This window comes from Cryptotermes secundus, unplaced genomic scaffold (genome assembly GCF_002891405.2).
Source record: "Cryptotermes secundus unplaced genomic scaffold, Csec_1.0 scaffold465, whole genome shotgun sequence".
NCBI lineage: Eukaryota > Metazoa > Arthropoda > Insecta > Blattodea > Kalotermitidae > Cryptotermes > Cryptotermes secundus.
In genome coordinates, this window is record NW_019738964.1 from 1678548 (window position 1) to 1701218 (window position 22671).

The 22671-nt window shown below is 40.7% G+C and overlaps 1 protein-coding gene across 1 annotated transcript in view; it reads left to right on the forward strand.

The window, feature by feature from the left end:
- Positions 1-1042: 1042 nt before the first annotated feature.
- LOC111871475 overlaps positions 1043-22671 on the forward strand; it is a 38575-nt gene continuing 16946 nt past the window's right edge. The window contains exons 1-2 of the mRNA XM_023864628.2: positions 1043-1429; positions 21628-21799. Of these exons, the coding sequence (XP_023720396.1) occupies positions 1214-1429; positions 21628-21799 (388 nt within the window). The 5' untranslated portion in view covers positions 1043-1213. The remainder of the gene's footprint in view (positions 1430-21627; positions 21800-22671) is intronic.

The following is a 22671-nucleotide window of genomic DNA, read 5'->3' on the forward strand; positions in this document are numbered from 1 at the left end:
AAAAAATGTTGGCTGGATCAAAATGAATAAACGAAAACGTCACGAAACCATATTCTACAGCATCGTAACGGAACCAAAAGTAGAAGGAAAGAACAAAGGACACAGGCAATTCAAAACAAAGTAACTAGAAGAAAATTTCTAATCGTGAGGAGAGATAAACAGGAAATTCATAATACTACATAACCAGGAACTTCATGCCATTTTGTTTTGTGGACAGAAGATACAATGGAATGGGCAATTAGTTTTCATATGTGAGACAAGAAATGCTTGTATAATTTTATGGGGGAAAGGTTTTGGTAACAGGTTATGCAGAGGAGATGGAGGGGTAGCATTAACAGGGTTTTAATAAAAATAGGCAAATAAATCGTAAAAGTGGGAGGTGTAGGAGTGGCTCAGGGTCGCCTCCACTCACCCTTGGAATTATGAACTCGCCTTCATCAAGGACTGAAGCATGGATTACGAAGAGTCTTATATTAAAGCCCCTCTATATGTTTTATTGGTGTGTTCCTAGGTCACACACACACACATACGTACGTATTATATATAGACGTTAGTAGCATAGGGTTGGGGACCTAAAGGGACGATTGTCAGCACTACTTGCCGTTAGGTCTATGAGTATCATGCAACTGCATCACTGTTTTATCTGGCTCATATTCTGTGTTTTACGTTAAGTGTCTTACAGAACACCAACGCAGTAAAAGTAAAGTAAAGGTAACCCTGTAACAGGCCGTGGAGGCCCATAGGATTGTGAGATGTTGAGGTTCGCACATTTTCTAGACAATCGGCTTACAGATGGAAAGGTTGCAGCCCTACGTGCCGGCCGCCCTTTACCCCCAAGAATATTCCCGGTACTCATTTCTGTTAGAGGCTGAATCGACCCCAGGGCCATAGTGCGGCTGGAAGGATTAGGTAAATTGAAAAAAAAATCCTCCTCATTGGGATTCGATCCCGCGACCTTCCGACTTGTAGCATTGTGAATCAACCAACTACGCTACCTCGCGCGGTCTGTTGTGAGTATGGTAATGAACATTCGGGTTCCATACAAGCTGGGAAATATCTTCAGTAGCTTAACGACTATTAGCTTCTCAAGAAGGACTTTGCTCCATAATGGAGTTAGTTATAATATGTAAGAAGCTTTTCGCTGGAAGTACGGCTGCCTACAGATTCTGAAACATCACCGGCAAGAAGGAAGCACCCAGTGGTCAGGTATGCAATGAACTTGGGTAGCTTGGTAAGACAGTGGGTACACTGGCCTGGATTGTCTCTGAAGTTGACAGCGGTATCTTCACCAGCGAGGCGGCAGTGTGTCGTGAATACCTGTGAGGAACGGAAGTGTGGTGATATGGGCTCTGGTAATGCGATATATCGACTGTCTTCAAGAAGTAAATCACCGCCTTCTTCAGAATTTATGGGTTTCATTGGTGTCACGGTATGTACATAATGCTGCATGGGAAAAATACAATCTAACTACATTATAAACAGAAGGAAAATATTGAGATAATACTTTTTAGGGAGTGTTTTTAAAATTCAGCTAAGATACGCATAGATTACGTTTCATAATACATACATATGCATATAGATACGTGTGTGTACTATAATCATGAGGTAGCGTAGTTGGTTGAGGCACTATGCTACAAGCCGCAAGGTCGCGTGATCGAATCCCGATGAGGTCATTGGATTATTTTTTTCAATTTACCTAAGCCTTTCAACCGCACTATGGCCCTGGGGTCGACTCAGCCTCTAAAAGAAATGAGTACCAGGAATATTCTTAGGGGTAAGGGGCGGCTGGCGCATAAAGCTGACAACCTTACCGCCATCTATGAGCCGATTGTCTAGAAAATGTGGGACCCTCAACGTCTCACAACCCTATGGGCCTCCACGGCCGGTAACGGGGATAGCTCTACTTTATTTCTACTTTACTACAATCACGTGTATACGCTAGAATATATAGGGGCTGTTTACAATATTCTGAGTGTATCCCGAAAATCATATCTGTATGTACCATTCAATATAGTGACTGATTAAGCGCTAACTTCATTAATAATTTGTCTGCATGAATTTTCACGGGATGTTTACAATTAACGTTCTTGGATTTCATGAAGTTCAGGCTTCAAGTAGTTAGATGAAATGTCATTTCGGACAAAATCCACTACTGTCTCTAGGAAGGATTTTGCAATCAGAAAACTCAGCCTTATCATTTTCAACATCTGCCAATTTCTTGTTCTAACAGTAAAATAGCGATGAAAGTTGGTTTTAGGTATAGAGTGCGTGTGAACGGTTTGATCTATGAGGTGCATTCAGAAAGTCAGTTTCGGTTCAACTGAAAGAAAATAATGCTAAAAACAGGACGAAAATAGGTATTCAAATTTCAATAGTCTCAACCTCTCTGTACAAGAAAGCAGTCTTCCTGGATGTGGCACCGTGTAGATATTGTGTTAACCGACGTTTCGGAGGAACGTATCGCCTCCATCTTCAGGGTAGAAGAAAAAAGAAAAAATCCGTGAGCGAGGAACCAGCGGGAGCAGGTGCTAACAGATTTCTTTTTTCCTCTACCATGAAGATGGAGGCGATACGTTCCTCTGAAACGTCGGTTAACACAATATCTACACGGCACCACATCCAAGAAGACTGCTTTCTTCATAGTCACCGCCGTGAAAACCTCAAATCTTACTCTATATAATTTTAATACCTGTGAATCGAAATTTGTAGATATTTAATGGACTAACCATCAGTAAGGTGCTTTCTTTCCAAACTCATTAATGTCACTAGCGCAGTTTGTGATTGGTTAATACTGAATGACGAGCTTTCCGAATTTCTAGAAGTTATACAGAGCTAGGTCATATGAATACGGAAGATGGGGGAGCACTTTAACAATATTTTTTTACTGAAGAAGTACGATTCTAAATAAAAAGGTTGTTGCAGGAACACGATGGCTTCAATCTTCATTCTGTGCCTAGCGGTCGAGGCAAGCTGAGGCCCCAGAGAGGGAACTGGAATTTACAAAGATACAGTAGTCTCTAACGGCACTATCATGTTACCGAGTTCCATATTAATTCGTGAGTTGGTTTCGATCTTACTAAAGGAAACATATAACGGACGTAAATACATGCAGGAATACGATACAATGAGCCCATTCTTAGCGTAATTTCCTTCCTTAACGTAAAAGTAAGTTTATGAGATCACTATATTCCTTGTATACATAAATGTATCTGTCTCTATATGTTCCCCATACCAACTTCTGAACCAGCTGCCAATTTACACCAAACTTCCTATGAACGTTATACCATTGGGAGGCCGCTCTAATGTGATGCTTTTTTTATTTCCTGTGCAACATGGTGGAAGTGCGAGCTTGTGAGTTGGGGGCAACACTAGCGCCATCAGATTTAGAGTCCTAAAATAATGCATGGTAATTAATCTTTAAAAATACGCAAAATTTACAAGGTAATTTGTAGCAGAATGTAAAATAACAACATGGCCGCTCTAAGAAAATGATCTTTTGTTTTCGGTCTTAGGACGATAAGTAACGAACTGCTAGAACTGGATACGAAAAATTAAGTTCGGAGATTGATCATACGTACGTATATATGTATGTATGTGTGAAATATTGCTTGAAACTAAACAATTATAAGCATGGCCACAGTACAAATTTTTGAGGTTATATCTCGATACAACTAAAGTAGACCTAAGCCTTACTTGGGCAGTAAGCTGCTACTGAAAAACAATAATAATATTAGATCTGAAAGATTAAAAGCCTATACAATAGGACCCTAAGTTTTTAAGAATTTTGAAGAGTCCTATCTTCTGGAATATAACATAGTTTGGTCCGCTGAAAGTCAACCGAAGTTTCTGAGGAAAATATCGCCTCCGCCTTTGGGGTTGAAGAACAAGGAAAGCATGAAGCAAATGCCTCTTTTATTATGTGCTTCATGCTGGTTTCTTGCCTTGGTTATTCTTCAATCCTGAATATGGAAAAGACATACCTCCGAAACGTCGGTTAAGTTTCAACGGACTATAATGCGTTGGATCCTAGAAGACAGCATCCTTCATAATCACAGCTATAAGGATCTCGAATCCTACATTTATAAGTTCTGTTCGGTACACCTTATTTCCTTAATAGTTTAAAGAAAATTCTCTAAAATGGCTCATAATCGCTCATTTATACTCTCGAAGCTGACAATGAACTGTTCGAAATATGACGAAATTGTGAAATATCACGAAATTGTAGTTTTCTGTTGATGGGATCTAATAAACAGGGTTCGCTTAAACCGTAATTCCGATTTAAAATACATCATGTGAGGAGGATGACAAAACACATTATACGTGTATGTGACTTAGCGATTTCGGTCCGAACCCTTCAAGATACAAGTTTAAGGTTATAACATACATGCCTCTCATACACCCATATACAGTTCTACTTGGCATTCGGCCAAAAGTACATTGAACCAGGGCCATCCAATTAGTAGATACTTGAAGTACAAGTAGTGTTATTTCATTGATCGACCGCTCAGAGCCACTGGTCTATAGGCAGGTGCAGGGGACCCCAAACAAGCTCATTCACCGATCATAATTCAATTCCAGATGTGGTACTTAATGACATAGCACAGTGGTTTCCTGACCGGGAAGTCAGAACTGTGGTTCTCAAACTGTTTTTCGCAAAACAAAGAAAATATTTGGATATACTGAAGTAAGAAACTGGAAACCATTCCTGGTTACTCTGAATTCCATCTGTTGTGCTTTTAAATTCTACATATGTTTGCATAAAACCTCAAAGTATGCTATAAATTAGCCCTGTATTATCACACACATATCAACCAGTCTCATAGAACATATTACAGAAGTGTATCTCGTAAAACTGGCAACAATCGTGAAAACCACATTCGTGGAAATACCTTAACAGTAGGTAAAACGAGGCTGATCTATATTGTTGTAATTAAAGTAAAGTAAAGCTATCCCTGTAACAAGCCGTGAAGGCCCATAGGGTTGTGAGACTTTGAGGGTCCCATACTATCTAGACAATCGGCTCAGAGATGGCGGTAACGTCGTCAGCCTTGCGCGCCGGCCCCGCTTTCCTCCCCAGGAAAAATATTTAATTAATTCCTGGTACTCATTTCTGTTAAGAGGTTGAGTCGACGCCAGGGCCATAGTGCAGCCGAAAGGATTAGGTAAATTGAATGACCTCATCGGGAATTTGTAGTTAAAACACTTGCAAAAAGATTGTTACACTGCTGCTACTTGCCAATTTCTTGTGCCGTGTCTTCTTAAACAGCCCGTCCACATCAAGCATCTTGTCGCAGTAACAACATGTCTGAGGTTCCCATTTGTAATTTCGAGTGGCATATTGGATATTGTACTTGAGGTTTTAAACTGTTTTCTTCGGTTGTTCTCAGCGACTCAGTCGGTAACAGTGTGGACAGCCAAAATTCGGTGCCCAGCAGAGGTTTTTTCTGTCCTCCACAGGGTCCAGACCGTCTCTGGGAAGCACCCAGCCTCATATCCAATGAATAAGGGCGGATATTTCCCCGAGAGTAAAGCGGCCGAGACCTGAAGCTGACCTTCATATAGTACCAAGGTCAAGAATAATGTAGCTCTGCCTCCACTCTCCCATACGCTTCACGGCTTGGTGCTTAATTTATTAAGCGCAGGCACAAATTTTCTTTTACGTTGCCTTTCTCAGCTTCCGGCACATTTAAGCAGGATAGAATAGCCTCATCTTGATCTGCCTTTTCAGTTCGTCTCAATTGTCTTCTTAACGTAAGCTTTCAGTTTATGATGAAATCTTCCAAACAGCTTATTTATGCAGTTGACATTTATTAAGCAGGTCAAGGAATTCCGTATCATGGAATTCGTAATATCATCATCATCACCATCATCATCATCATCACCATCATCAAAACGAATCCGCTACAGATCCCTATCCTGAAACAATGCCATTTATTTCACAGCTTCATAATCTGTATTTTGAGATCCATTTTAATACAAACATCCAATATACAAATACCTTGCCAAAGCGGAATTTTCTTCAAAATTTGCAACAAACTTTGGTATGTATTTCTTGTTTCTCCCAGGTATGAGACTCATTCCGCCATTCTGGTCCTTATTGACTTCATCATCCTGACAGTTTCGGATTATTATAAACAAAGCGCGTGTAAAATTACGGGATGGATTCAAGTGGCTCAGGATAAAATGAACGCGGTGACGAACTTCTGGTTTCCAGTAGAAAGAGCAAGTTTTATGAAGTTTTCGAGGATGACTCACTACTGAGGAGTTAGCTGAACAATTCTGAACGAAGAGAACAATTTTTGAAGCTTTTTTCCCCCACATCCAAATAAATGATATTCCACAATTTGTGTACTGGAAACCAAAAGCTAGATAACCGGTGGTTAAGGAACTGTGTTATATCATTCAAATTATTTCTGGGAAACAAAGTATGCTGTTTGTTGCCTGGAAGACGCACTGATCATGCCCTGGGGATGGGTGAGTGACCTCTGCAATCAAGAACAGTTGGCACTGCAACGTCGAAGTGTCTGTTCCTAGTCAGGACCAGCTCTAGCCGTTGAAATAAACCTTTAAAATGCTTAGTACCGTACTAATAGCTTACAGACAGGCGATAAGTAAGAAATCTGAAACAGCAGTAGCGGTTCTTGTTTCGTATAGTAGCATGAAAACCTCGATATCAAAGTTACTAGGACATCGGATATCATGTACGTCTGATTATCAGCATTTTTGAGCTCTAAAACTACTCGACGGATTTCCGTCAAATTTCGTTTAGGGGATGTGCATTAAATGTTTATAAACACTTCTCATTTAAATCTGTATCCGTTCACTATAATAATTTATTTACAGAAATTCAAATCCACTTTATGTGTTTATAAAATGATTGAAGAGATGGACATTACCAATCGCCCTTTTTTTTTATTTAAAATAATGTTTCGTAGACTGGAATCCGTCAAGTTCCTCAGATGTAAAGTTTGCTCAGTAATGCCCAACCGACAGAGCTATGCCCCCCCCCCGCCCCCCTCATCACCTAACCTAGAGACAGAGTCCAGTCTTGGAATGTCGTTTCAAATAAAAATAGGACAACGGATAACGATCAAAAAGTCAGTCATTGTATTACTGTATCATCGTCATGACCTCTTAGGTCTCATTCATCTATATAATCACTTTTCCTTTGTTACTTATTTAATGACATCGTAGGTAGCTCAGAATATACAGCGTACAATGACACTACATTTAGTAAATATTGAATGGGAGAGGATTTGAAAAGAAGAGGCAATGTTCTCATTTGCCTGGAGGGGCTGAGGAAATACATGAAAAATCACGGTCACTGTAGCCAGTCTCCAGGCCGAGATTTAAACCTGGAACCTTTCGAATACGAAGTAGAAATTCTATCCACTCGACCGGGGAATTCGCTCAGATTTTACCAAATTTCTTAGAAATAAATCCTACAAAATTATAGGTACATAACATAAAGCACAGGTTCTAAAGCCGTAAGTTGTTTCCTGACATACTTCGATAGGCGTACTAATAACGACATCATGACGAAGTGTATGTAGAACAGTCCTTCTTGAGAAGCTAAGAGTCGTTCAGCTAGTCAGAAAATTATCTGCCTTTTATGTAGCCTCTTGCTCCCAAGATTTCGCCATTGCGCATTTTCCTGGGGAAAATTAATTCGGTGCACATCCTAATATCCTGTATTTCAGACCTATCTAACAAAATATCTCATGCGAGTATACAATATATGCTGTTCAGTCAACTTTTTTATACTAGAATTCGTGACAACGTGAAATACAAGGTCTCCACTGTCCGACTAACCCCGTTGTTATTGGTTTTGTGTCTTCGGCGAATAAACGTCAAAGAGAGATACGATGTACAAAATAATTAATTTGAACATTGTGTACTCCTTGGTGGACATTTCTCCTTTGTTGTCTTCATACTAGAGAGATTTATATATCTATGGTTCTACAGCCCTCGTGGACCTTGGCAAAATTTTCAGTTTCTTAATTTATACACAGTCGTTAGGACACCTCGGACGGGGGATCAGCCTGTTGCAAGGCCGCTAGCTGCGCACAGAACAACACAAACATAGAAAAAACGCAGATATCCATGCCTTAAGTGGGATTTGAGCCAGGATCACAGTGTTCGAGCCGCCGAAAATGGCTCATCCTTAGACCCCGCGACCACTGTCATCGGCAGAGATCACAGAGATAATGAAAAAATGTCAGATATAAGCTTCTTCAATATAAGCAGCTGTTCGTGGGTTATTTGACCGCCTGTGTCAGAGTTCCTGCCTACATATCTAGGGGTCCCGGGTTTGGTTCCCGGAGCTACCAGATTTTCTGAGAAGTAGTGAGTCTGGAACGGGGTCCACTCAGCCTCGTGAGGATAATTGAGGAGCCATTTCAAGGAAACAGCGGCTCTGGTCTAGAAAACCGAAATTAATGGCCGTGGGGATCCGTTTCGCAGACCACGCGACACCCTCTGTCCGCTAAAGTTAGCACTAACTTCGCCGAAAAGCGGCGGTAGCTCGATCGGTATAGCTCGCTTGCTGACTACAGGCCACGGAGTTTGTTTTGTTTGTTCGTGGGTTATTTAACGATGCTGTATGCATTATAGAACGTCGAATGGCCCCCATTGTGCAATATGTTGTGGGATGAAACGGAAGACAGTTGCTAAAGTTATATTACGCGAGATTGTCTTCGATATCATATAAAAAACTACAATAATAATTTTAAAAACTCCGTGGTTTTAGTCCGCAAGCGAACTATACCGACCGAGNTCGCAGACCACGCGACACCCTCTGTCCGCTAAAGTTAGCACTAACTTCGCCGAAAAGCGGCGGTAGCTCGATCGGTATAGCTCGCTTGCTGACTACAGGCCACGGAGTTTGTTTTGTTTGTTCGTGGGTTATTTAACGATGCTGTATGCATTATAGAACGTCGAATGGCCCCCATTGTGCAATATGTTGTGGGATGAAACGGAAGACAGTTGCTAAAGTTATATTACGCGAGATTGTCTTCGATATCATATAAAAAATTACAATAATAATTTTAAAAACTCCGTGCTTTTAGTCCGCAAGCGAACTATACCGACCGAGCAACCGCCGCTTGTATATGGATCTGTAGCCAGGAACTCTGACCACTAGACCACAGGGGCGGTTACAATAATAATTTACAAAAACATAATTTCTGTTAGTAAATTATCAAGCATCACTATTCATTCTGGTCTTTTTATTAAAGTGACTTGTACTGAATTAGACAATGTGCTTAGTTCTTACACCATACATATATGTGATGCTTGTTACATTGTGTACATTAAATTTAACTTCTATATGCATGTCTCAAAAGTTGTGTAAACGACAACAAAACACTTTGAACTCCTAAATGACAGATGAACATTGCATGAAACAAGCACTACATTTTCCTACTTATCATTAAATTAAGTTCTAGAAAGAAAAATTTGTTCTGTTAAGCACCTTCCTGACGCCTCTGGTTTATACTTTCTGCAAACACTAAATATAGATTGTTTTATGCATTAAACCCCATATGGTCACCTAGCAACAAAATAGCAGTTAGTCCAGAAAACTATACCTTTTATATATTCATGTACCAGACGGACAGGATGGAAAGGAGATCATTTGGAAGAGAGAAATTAGTCCTCAGAGCACGGTATCTAAAACTAAGGGTAGCGACCAAAGGAGGGGAGAGGTTGCCAACTTCCAAAGAACTATTTAAACTATAGTAGTATCGATGTTTAGTTCTTTTTTAAGTTGGCAAGATTTACTATAGGTACTTTCGGAAAACGAACCTGCAACCAGGGATATATTTCGCGAATTCTGCCTCGCTGTAAAACGACGTTTTGTAGCTTGCTGTAAGTGTAGACAAGTTGTAAAGCAATTTCGCTTCCTGCTGCCACCGTATATTCTGATGGGGGCCTGCAACAACACTCAGAACTGTACGTTTCGCTAACCAGGAGACAATGAAAGGGGTATCGCATACATTTATGTATTAGTTTCAGGGGTCGAGTTATCACAAATTTTATAACCCTGTTTTAGAATATTACACGAGTGTTTGAACTGGAAAAAATATATAAATCGATTAAGATAGGAAAATTGGCCGTGAAAAGCATAAGGCCTATATCAGTAAGTAAAGTAAAAAAGTAAAGGTAATCCTGTAACCGGCCGTGGAGGCCCATAGGGTTGTGAGATGTTGAGTTTCCCACATTTTCTAGACAATCGGCTCATAGATAGCGGTAAGGTTGTCAGCCTTTTGCGCCGGCCGCCCTTTACCCCCAAGAATATTCCAAGAATATTCCTGGTACTCATGTCTATTAGAGGCTGAGTCGACCCCAGGGCCATAGTGCTGCTGGAAGAATTAGGTAAATTGAAAAATCCACCTCATCGAGATTCGATCCAGCGTCCTTCCGGCTTGTAGCATTGTGCCTCAACTAACCACGCTACCGCGTGCCCCGACCTATAACAGTATGAGCTATATGAATATGTTATAAGGTAAATGACCTGGAAATACTGGGGAAAACCATGAATCCCCTAAGTCAGGTAAGCCGATTAAAATTAATCTGGAGAGTTGCCGCTACAAGCTTGGTTCATTCGAGGCGACGTCCTTCAACCATCTGTGGCACAGAGCGACTGAAACGCCGTCCTCCCGACCGGTACCGTTATGCAGGAAAACGTGTAACGGGCCCTACTGACCCCAAGCTCACACAAAGCTTGGCTGCCTGAAGCATCAGAGGAAATGTAGACCTATTAAGGAGGTACGGTGACGCAACCCCTATACACACATTCCACAGAGATGAATCCCGTGAATAAATTATACTATACAGAAATTCTTTACTATTCAGGGCTGTTCAACGTGTATCTTATAGCATAGAAAATCAGAACTGCTGGGTTTTCCGGACTTTGTCCGTCATCCGGTATTCTAAAAACTGGAACACTAAGTTTAGCTCTTGTCTTCCACTTTACCTGAGGACGGAAACTGATTCAGTTTCCGAAACATTGTGTTTTGGTTTCTGGAATACCGGAAGAGGGGGCACGCCGTAGCGTAGTTGGTTGAGGCATTACGCTACAAGCCGGAAGGTCGCGGGATCGAGTCCCGATTATGTGGATTTTTTCAATTGACATAATTCTTCCAGCCGCATTATGGCCCTGGGGGTTGACTCAGCCTCTAACAGAAATTAGTACCAGAAATCTTCCTGCAGGGTAAAGGTGCGGCCGGCGCGTAAGGCTGACAACCTCACCGCCGTCTGAGAGCCGACTGTCTTGAAAATATGGGAGCCTCGACCTCTCACAACCCTATGGGCTTCCACGGCCTGTTACAGGGATACCTTTACTTTACTTACTTAGAATACCGGACGATGGACAAAGTCCGAAAACCCAGTAATTCTTAGTATTACAGACTATCGTCAGAATCCTTTAGAATCTACATGTAGCACAGATGTGACTACGAACACTCCGGTGTCAGCTGATATAGTGCGGCTAGCAAGTTACTTCCAGTAAACAGGAAAACAACAGTAACGAACTAGAAAACAGAAGATAGAACATCAGAGTATCTAATGAAGAAGTAATTACATACTTACTTATGAAGCTGATCCCTTCTTGTGGAACACATTACTGTGTTCCACAAGAGCCCTCCACTGGTCCCTGTCCTGAGCCAGATCAATCCAATCCATCCCATCCTATCTCTTTAAGATCCATTTTAATATTGTCCACCCACCTACGCCTTGCTCTTCCCAATAATCTCTTTCCTTCTGGCTTTCCCACCATATCTTATATGCATTCTTCTTCACCCGCATTCGTGCTACATGCCCTGCCCACCTCATCCTCCTTGACTTGATCATTCTATTTATACTTGGAGAAGAGTACAGGTTATGAAGATATGAGCTAAGTAATACGAATTATTATTTTAAAAACGAATTCGCAGTACAGTGATTAGCACATCTGCCTTACATTCAGAAGTCAAGGACTCGAAATTAGTCTCGGAGAGGGTCTGCACTGCCCTGGGCTCCTCAGGAATTCCCTTATTTCTTCTACGTGAATGCTTCGAAAGAAGGATGAACGTTTCCTGTCATTCGACTCTACACGGCCTTTACAGCCGAGGGAGTGTCGCTAAGAAATGAAGAAAAAGAGACGAGCGTAAGGAAGCTGGTTTGCAGTGTGATCCTGCAACATATTTATGGTCTTATTAAGATAAGATGCAGGCGCCGTCTATGTAGCGACCAGCTATGCGTTGCACGACCGAGAAGTCGGAGTTCGAGTCCCGGTATGGATAAGAATTTTCTCTTCTCCACATCGTCTAGACAGGCTTAGGGGTCAACCCAACATCCCGTCAAATGGGTACAGGGGGCAGAGGTGTGAAGCTGACCATTCACCTCCATCCAGTGCCCAGGTCAAGAAAATGTGGATCTATACATCCACTCCTCCAAATGCCTTCACGGCGTAGTGCTTAATTAGTTAAGCAAAAGGACAACTTTATTTATTTTACCTTTAGGATAAGATGCACAGGTCAGTATTTCTCCCCCCCCCCCAAGGAAAATAAAGAAAACTCGCGAAAAACTGGTCCGAATAACCTTGGGCCAGTCCGTAGCTGGTACCGTGGCCAACATTTGAACAGGAAATCTCCCTAACTCGGAACAAACAAGCTCCACGGAGATGAGCCCTTCTTGAAGTACCGCCAGTAGCTCAACTACTCAAGAATGCCCTAACTTTTTTATGTAACCGAAGGTTCATTACCGTGTTCACAAGAGCCCTCCACTCAGGGGCGGTGCGTCATTAGGGGCTAAGCCCCACCTGATTTTGTTGTAGTATTGAATTTTCATATTCATTCATATTTTATTCTGTTTATTGAGATCAAATTTGTATCAAAATATTAATCTTTCTCGTTATCATGATGTAATTAAGGAGACACGAAAATGCAATAGTGATGTCTTGGCCATATCACAGCTTATTTGTACGCAGGGACTAGCTCGTCTCTAGCCCTTACTGTATCATTAGCAGCCTTCAGTTCAGTGAATCTTTCAGGGATTCCAAGTACCGCATGCGTCTTGAAATGTCACGCTTGGGGCTAGTTTTGACAAGCCCGCAATAAAAAAGAACCCTATACATAAGGCTGAAAGGGACGGGTGGAATGTGGATGTTATTGCGAACTTACCTCTATTCTTCCAGCCTTAAGTAACACGTTCTTTGTAAGAATAGACAGAGGGTAGGTTTTCAGACACCATTCAGATTCCATCTTTCAGTTGTATTTTGAGCAGCGGAGAAGATACAAGTTCGGGAATAAAGTAATTTTAGCGTAGGCCTAAATTCAAGTTGTTTTTCAAATTTAATTTCCAAATTAGGTTTTAGGTTAATATTGTATTCGTATTAGAATTAGTGATTAATATGAACAGGGTGGACGCCCTTCTGAAACCACCGCGTTCAACTATGAGTTTCGAAGAGAAATTACAAATAAATCTCTTGGCGCGCATCAACCAACAGATTTCAAACTCGATCAGAACTGCAAGACTCAGAAAAGAACGTTTCCGTTATCTTGGTTTCAGAAGAAGAAATGGCTGACTGTAAGTGAAGAAAAGAACTCAATTTCTTGTTTTGTGTGTTTATTGTTTGGTGGGGAAACGAGTTGGACTGTGACAGGTATAACTGACCTTAAACATTTGTCAGAAAGAGTTAGATAACACGAAGCGTCGCAAAGGCATATTGAAATGATGTAAAAGTTAATTTCTTTGGTTCTGTCAATATTTTCACCAAATTAAATTATAGATATAGGGTTTCTATTCAGCGTCACAATGAACTCGTGGATAAAAACAGACACATATTAAATAGGGTAATTACTGTATAAAGTTTTGTGGAACGCATGAACTTCCTCTTCGGGGACAAGAAAAGCGCGAGAGTTCTTGCAATCGCTGGATATTTTTGGATCTCATGTCGGAACTAGCGGCTTTAGGTAGTATTCTAAGTGAACATTTAAATAGTGCAACTGTGTCAAAAAAACACGTCGAAAACAATTCAAAACGAATTACTGGACTGTATATATGCGGTACACAAGGAAACGTTCAAACAAGATATTCAAAATTCAAAATATGTAGCTGTCCAGGCAGATGAAACCTCTAACGTGTCATGCAAGTCCCAATTAGTTATTCTGCTATGGTATTTCAATAGCAGTGGTTCTGTTGAAAGATTCATTTCCTCTGTTCACATTCAGGATCAAATTTCAGAAGGTTTAGCGTCGGTACTTAAACAAGAACTAGAACCATACAACCTTGAACAAAAACTAATTGCTCAGTCCTATGATGGCGCTCCCGCGTTTTGTGGCGGGAACAGCGGGGTCCAGGTAAAGATAAGAGATACATTTCCTCATGCACATTTCATCCCCTTTGGACACTAATAAGAGAGAACAATCTGGAAGCCGCTGTCAGAAATACGCAAACTGACAGATATTACACTTACAACTCCAATATAAACCGCCGAATCCGAGAGTTGTTTCAGCACTCTAAAAAGAGTTAAGACATACGTATCTAAGGAACTCAGTGGGTCAAGAACGTCTGAAGGCATTGGCTATACTTAGCATTCATAAGGACATGATTGCAGAGATTCCGGCATTCAACCAAAAAGTGATTGATTTGTTTGCTTCCCAGAAGAATAGACGAGCGCAATGCCTGTATAAACGAGGTAACTTTTTAAGCATTATTTTAATTAATGGCATGAATTACAATGGAGCATGCTTAAATTTTCTAATTCTGTTAAGTGCAAAATGTTTTCACATGTTTTAAAGTAGGAGTTTGTACTACAACTCGCATCACTACTACCTAATACTATTATTATTATTATTATTATATAACAACGTAAGAATGTATCACTGTCTCATATTCGCCCCACCATCTATTTGAGCCACGAGCCGCCACTGTGGAAGACGAAGGCGAATGGTTGTCATAACCGTGGTGGTCCTTTGGTAAGGCACTGGCGTGTGGTTTAGAAGATACGTGGTTCGAATACATGACTATTTTTGTGAGGAAAAAAAATTAAGAAATTTGTGCATGTAGGAAGCAAGTCGTACTATATGAGGAAGGTGAAGGTAACAAATTTGTATAGATCTGGTGATACGGGGGTAAGACATTGGAGTAGTATTGGGAAGGTACCGGGTTCGAGACCACGGTGTCTTTTGTCAAGTGAAATTGAAAGTGAATAAATAAATACGATTTTTTCTGCAGCTATAAACCAAGTCGTAGTAGATGAGGAGGATCGCAGAAAGCAGTAGCATAGATGTTCTGGTGGTCTAGAGACAAGGCACCGGCGTTGTAAAGAATAGATCCTTGGTTCGGAACCACAAGGATTTTTGTAATGAGATTTTTTCCTGGAATTATATAGCGAGATGTAACATAAGAGGAAGATTAAAGGCAAAAAATTTCCGTGGCATCGGTGGCCAATGGGTAGGACACTGGGGTAATGTGCAGGAGTTCCGAGGTTTGGAATCACCGAACGTTTTATAAAATAAAAATGGAGCTAATAAGACTTTTCTGTAATTATAACAAAAGATGTAACATCAGAGGAAGATTAAGAGAAGAAATCTTCGTGGCACAGGTGGTCTAAGGGTAAGACACCGGCGTAGTGAGGAGAAGTTCGAAGGTTCGAGACCAAGGATAGTTTTGTGATATAGAAAGTGAGTTAATATGATTTTTCTGGAATTATAACCAAAGTTGTAGCTTAAGAGGAAGATTGAGAAAATAAATTTCTGTGGTGCTGGTGGTCTAGGGGTAAGACATTAGCTTAGTGTTCAGAAGGTCCCTGGTTCAAAACCAGTAGGATTTTTGTGAAATAAAAATGAAAAAAGAAATTAGTGAAGAATACCAACAGCAGAGGAAAAGGTGAAGAGGGAGGGAAGATTTTTGCGGCCGCTCATTAAAACACTCGCCTAAGCTTTTATTAAAATCCACCTTTTATTAAAATCGCCCCACCTCCGCTCCCAACCACCCGCCTTTAGGTGTGACTTCAAGTTATTCACTTGAGACCAAGCTAATTCAGCGAGAGTTAACAAGAAAATATAAAATAACTGTAGCGCCATCTGTGCACTAAAACATCATGGAAAGGCATGAAGTGAAGTAAAAAATGTAGCATCTTAGTTTCTGATTATAGGGTGGGGTCCACGCTTCCATAATCTTCAGCCCCAGTACCTCCTGCCCTACCCTATAAAATGAATTTTTCAGAGGAGCGGTTTCCACAGTTAAGCACAGGGACAACTTCACATTTTACCTTATTGTTACTTCATCTGTCCAAATATTATCCTCAAAAAACGACTAACATAAACGAATAATCGAAGTAACTTCAAGAGCAATGTTAATACTAAGCAGAAAGAAAGAAATGACGGAACTGTTGCCTTATTCAGAACTCTGTTTCCTCTTGTACCAGTTCTTGCTCGCGCTATTTCCAGTTGGAACAAGTAACACTGCATATTTGTATTGTACTGTTAGGCAGGATTCCTGCACGGCAGTATCACGCCTTCATATCTACGTACTCAGCATAACAATACAATACGTTTGTACCGCCCAATAACCAGCTCCACAGAGCTCAACTGCTCACTAAACTGCCCGACATTTACGGAACCCGTGTTAAAAAGAACTAAAGGTTGGACCCAATCCTGAGCCATATAAACCCAGGCTACATACGAATACCGCAGTTCTTCTAAGTGTCAGTTTAGTGTTTTTCTTTCTATTTACGTCGATGTGCCACAAGCTGTCTCCTCTCTTCAGAATTTCCGACTAAAATATTGTAAGTCCTCACACCGTCCATGTTTGTTATATGAACCACCAGTCTTATTGTGCGTGACTTGAGAAACGAATAATAAATTATAAAAAATGCAGAAAAACAGTCAAATCTGGAAATAATTATTGCATAAAAGAGCAGTAAATAGCAAATAAACTATATAAAGACATATCAAAAGCAATAGTTTGACCAAAAAACAGCAGCACAAATCAAGGAAATAACGAAAAAGACTAAAAAATATAATTGATGTTGCCACACTTGGTGTTAAATGTAAAAGAACATATAATGAATTGAAAATCTCGCGGCACAATTAGGTTCACGTCACGGTACGCAAGTTGATAAACACGGGTTTAAGGAAACGGTGGCAAAGTGTATGCAAATATACACGATATTCCACTTAAATTCCTGTATCAGCATTACCACCTCAACCAGATGACAGACGGAACCTCAAAATGTTATCTAACGGTAAATAATATCTGTTCTCTAGTTTCAAGCAATCCATCTTGGTCATCTGACAGACATATAAGTTTATACTGTGGTTTTCTGGCCTCTGACTCCGTGTAGTTTTGTGGGTGGTTCCCAACTTTTGGGAGGAATCTGTTGCCTGCATTTTTCTACTCTGTAGACGTAAAAAGAATGTTCCTACGAAACGTCGCCACCAAATCACAAGACTTCACTTGCCCCTGAATACTGGCATAGAAGGTTTCTCCGAAACGTCTGTAATCATCAAGAACGCTATATGTTTCACAACCCAGAAGATGACAGACTAAAACCTCACCGTCTTGAAAACTCCAACTTCATTTGCCTACTTACAATTGTTCTCTCTATTGTCATTATTATCATTATTATTAATCGATTCTTTCTAGAATGCCGTAGAGTTAATGCTTGTAAGCATACAGAGCAGTTACAATTGCGCATCTTACGTAAGAGGAAGCATTATCTCGAAATATCAAACTTCATTTCTCAGCTTGTTGCTATCAACATCATAGTCATCGTCGTTGCTGTTATGCTGACAGAAGTACCACAAGGCTCCACTATGGAAAGTCTGTTGTTCAATATTTTAATGATGATTTATATGACAATCTGTTTTTCAGAATGTCTGCATTTCGCTGATGATTTAAAAATATTTTATGCCATAATTTCTGCTTAAGACTGCAAATTATTGCAACCCGAAACAGCTTCTGCACAAAAGTGGTGCACTGAAAATTATAAGAAAATTAACATATTGTCATGTGTAGTAGTGACTAATAACGTGGGTTTTGGATTGGGTGAACGGGTTTATTTACTTCTGATACACACCACCAGTAATTACACGTAATTATAAAATATAAATATAGTCTTCTATATCTACTTGGTTGAGGGGCTATACTACAAGCCAAAAGGTCGAGGGTTCAAGTCCCGATGAGATCATCGGATTTTTTTCAATTGACCTAATCCTTCCAGCCGCACTATGGCCCTGGGGTCGAATCAGCCTCTAACAGAAATGAGTACCAGGAATTAATTAAATAATTTTCCGTGGGAGTAAAGCGCGGCCGGTGCGTAAGGCTGACAACCTTACCGCCATCTTTGAGCCAAGTGTCTAGATAATGTGGGACCCTCAACATCTCACAACCCTATGGGCCCTCACGGCCTGGTACACGGATAGCTTTACTTTTTTAATTTATATCTACTTGCACTCCTGCAACTAACTCTTAACTACCAACCTTCAACTGAACTTGTAACGCAGATTTCCTTCAAGATAACTCCTCTGCACTGACCCGACGGTAAACACCGTCTTCTACTGTTATGGATGTGTATTTACAGCTTCGTTGCTTAGCAATAGACGTCCTATTGTTTGGCGCGTTTGTTTCTGCGGGAACGAGTTTACCAACCCGTTGCCTAGCAATAGGTGTACATGTCACAATATTCAAAACATATAATTTCTTTCTCTCTAACAGTATCTATTTTAATTACTTTGTGAGATTCTAATAAAGCATACAAATAAAATTAGCAATTTATGCTACAATCGATATTTTCAGTCTTCTTTTGTAGCATAGTGCCTCAACCAACTACGCTACCGCGTGTCCCAAGTTACTCTGGACTATAGGCTTTTACGTCGTGAATAAAAGCTTAAGGAGAAGAAAGAGAGACAATACAAAAAGTCACGCATGAGCAAGGTCTGTCAGTGCAAGCCAACAAAATCCGTTTGGGTTTATCGACGCCGTAACGACATAGAAATTCGTTTCTCCCCATACCCATTCGGATGAAACATTATTAACCGTTCAAAGCACTGGTAACTGTGCTGCCAATTTCAGCACTTTGAGAATTGTAATTTACCCACAGTTCATTTATAGGCTTCGTAAGATTCTAAAGACATAAACAGCGATTGCATTAATCATCGGGTCTTCATAATGGGGACGCTGCGTGTTTTCGGAGAGACACGAACTGAATCCTAAAACATTATTCATGTGATATTTGTGCTTCAATCTTACGCACAGTCCTCTGTTATATTATTTAGATGCTGTATCATCTTCAAGCCGATCGCAGTGGCCGTGCTTTCTAATGCATGAACTGTCTTCGTCCGCTCAAACACTGGGATCGTGGGTTCAAATTCCACTTGAGGCACAGATATCTGTGTGCATTTATTCTGTATTCGTGTCGACCTGTATACATGTAGGGGCCTTGCGACGGGCTGATCCCCCGTCCAAAGAGTCCTACCGATTGAGTAAAAGATCAAGAAACTGAAAACGCGGCTAAGTCCCAAAAAAGGGTTGTAGAGCCACAGATAGATGGTACCAACTTCAGAGGGGATGTCTGCGCAGTAAGGATTCCATACAATTTGCTGCCTACTTCCGCTCATTTCTTGCTTGAGTTAATCTTCGATCCTGAAAATGGAGGCGATATGTTCCTCCGAAACGCCTGTCTCTCTCCGAAATCTTCTTTTATTTCCACGGGCCAAACAGAAAACATCATTTCCAGTAATTCCTCTAATTTTGTTTGAGTATCCTTTGGCGCGGAAACTTGGTTGCCGAGCACTTGCCTAATAATGTACGTCTCCTTTGGCTCAGCTATTCCGGCCTTCAGTCGTCATTTCGCTATACGTATCCTCACTGCATCATTATTTGTGTTACTGCACTAACATAATGATTATTGCGTAAATCTTTTGTCTTTGGTGTGTATGTGTTAGTTTTGTTTGTCCCTTTGCTCGTGCTTACTCTATAATTTGTATTTGGACTGTTGAGTAAGCACGTAAATAGATAAATAATGGAGTTGAATTAGTATTATTATTATTTGATTATCTGTAATTGGCCTTTCAGCTGTCGTCAAGAGCTTTAATCAGTTAACTGTGATTACTATTAACTTCGTCGTCGCCACCACCATTATCATCAGTGCTGTTGTTATCATAATGATTCCTGATCAACATTGTTACTATTACGATATCCTCTAAAGCATGTATAGTACTTGTGTTGTTAACCATAAAATCACATAGTTCACACATACCGAGCAGGGAGAAAATTCGAGGAGGAAGAGACCCCGTTTCGAAACACACAAGTGTTTTGGAACGACCAAAAATGTGATCATTGGTCCCGATTAGGCCCGAAACCAAGAGTGACAGCTAGCGGAGGCCAGCAGCAACTAACTGCTCTCCTCTGCAATGAGAAGGATGCCGTTCAGCGCTCAAGACTCGTATTCCGGTGAGGGGGGTGCTCGGTTGGAATCTTGACCGTCGCTGACCGAGTTTTCCATGATGTGCCTTAATACTTTTAGTAAAATACCAAGATAGTACTTCGATAAGGCCATAGTCGCTCCCTGACAGATCTCTTCCTGTTCACCAATTATCCTTCCGCTCACGACGCTATGCAGCAGGGGTGGCAGTTCTTACTGAATATCTGAGCCGCATGTGACGATTTTCAGAAGATCTGAAGCCTCAAACAAGCGCTGATTTAGGTGTATTCATTGGACGCAGCAGATTTCTTGTATTCAATTCATTCTAAGGGACTGACTAACCTTCCTTCCTGGAGTCGAAGTGACGATTCAGAGATCGGTCCGCATACGGTCCTAGAGCCTCTTGGCCATACCTGCTGCCCGGTGCGTTCCTGATCCATAAAGAAATATTTTCACAATCGTCAATCAGGACTGAGTGGAGAGGAGCGTGCAGCAAGGCTCGTGTGGCCCGTGTCCAGTTCTCGGCCTGGACACCTAAGTGAGATTATTCGAGGCTTCTCTCAGACCATCCAGGCAACGCCTGGTTAGCGCCGCAAATTAGGCCACGACCGCTTCCCATCTTTCGCAATTTGTTATCCACTGTACTAATATCCGTGGCTGTATTGTTTCAGGAACTGAAAGCTTTCGTCATATAAAGCAATAATAATTTAATTCAAACTTACTGATTTACGTGCTAATTTAACAGTCCAAAAGGCAATTACAAAGTAAGAACGTGTAAAGAAAAGAAACGAAAGGCACAAATAAAATGAAAATATAAGACAATTTATAACAACAATAATAAATATAATATACTCGTAATATAACATAATATAAGGTAAATCTATCCCTGTAATGGACCGTGGAGGCCCACAAAGTTTGAGACGTCAAAGATCCCACATTTTCTAGACAATCAGCTCATAGATGGCTGTGAGGTTGTCAGCCGTATGCGCTGGACGCCCTCTACCCCCCCAGGAAGATTCCTGGTGCTCATTTCTGTTAGAGGCTCAGTCGACCCCAGGGCCATAGTGCGGCTGGAAGGATTAAGTCAACTGAAAAATCCACCTCATCGGGACTCTAACCCGCTTGTAGCATAGTGTCTCAACCAACTACGTTACCGCGTGCCCCATCTATATAAATAAAAATGTAAATGTGGCTCATACTGCCATACATCGTTTCAGATTTGCGTGGTGTGTTCAATGATGGTGCTGTGTGCCGGTGTAAGAACCCCGCAAAGATCTGAGGTGGTGCAGGAACCACCTGAAGGTTACTACGCGTTCGTCGAATCTCCAAATGCAGAGCCACCCAGAGTCAGGCGTCCGCCGTATCATCAGTCGGACAAGGAGTGTCCAGGTTTGTGTGTGGACCAGGCATATAAGCCACACTTACACAGTGTAAAATCTTACAATCTTTCAAATATCTGTTAAGTGAACTGATTTATTGACTCCATTGATCTTTTCATTACAAGAATATATAGGTGGAAGACTGAGAACTGTACGCGCCTAAATTTGAACTGCTCTAGAATGTTATTCATTGTGTTTTCCCAATTTTCAAACATTCGCCCATGAAGAAAAGTTACCCAATTTTGTCATGTATAAGCAACAAAACAACATCTCTCAGAAAAGTGTTATTAATTAAAAACAAAAGAAAAAATATGTAAACTGTAGCATCACCCATCTGTGTGGAGTAATGGAACACAAAATATTTTGGCTGAAAGAGACAACAGATTTCAAAATTACCCATAAATATAATAATTTGAATGAACGCATACCAATACATATGTGTAGCTACAGTTTAAACTTTCAAATTAATGGGAGGGAATATGTGTTACAGAAACCAAAAAAAAATCTAGAAAATATATAAAGCAATAAATTACTAGTGCTTTTGTTTAGGTATGCCTCCAATTTAATGCCAAAGATGTTCATCAAAGACGTCGAACTTGATGCACTTAAAGAATTGCACTCGAAATTTACTGCAATATCTGCAGATTACAAATACCTATTGTGATGCCATTGACTTAATTCGACCTGTACACAAGCATGCAAAACTTAAGAAGAAATTAGCAGTCAAAGAACACACTACGTCTACACATTATTTGCTTTTATGATACTTAATAGCTTTTGACCTGCTGAAGATTTTATTTCAGGTCTTCTTTACAATATGAATCATAAAAACGAAAATGGGCATAAAAAGCTCACAGTTCGTTAGAAGTCCAGCTGACAATT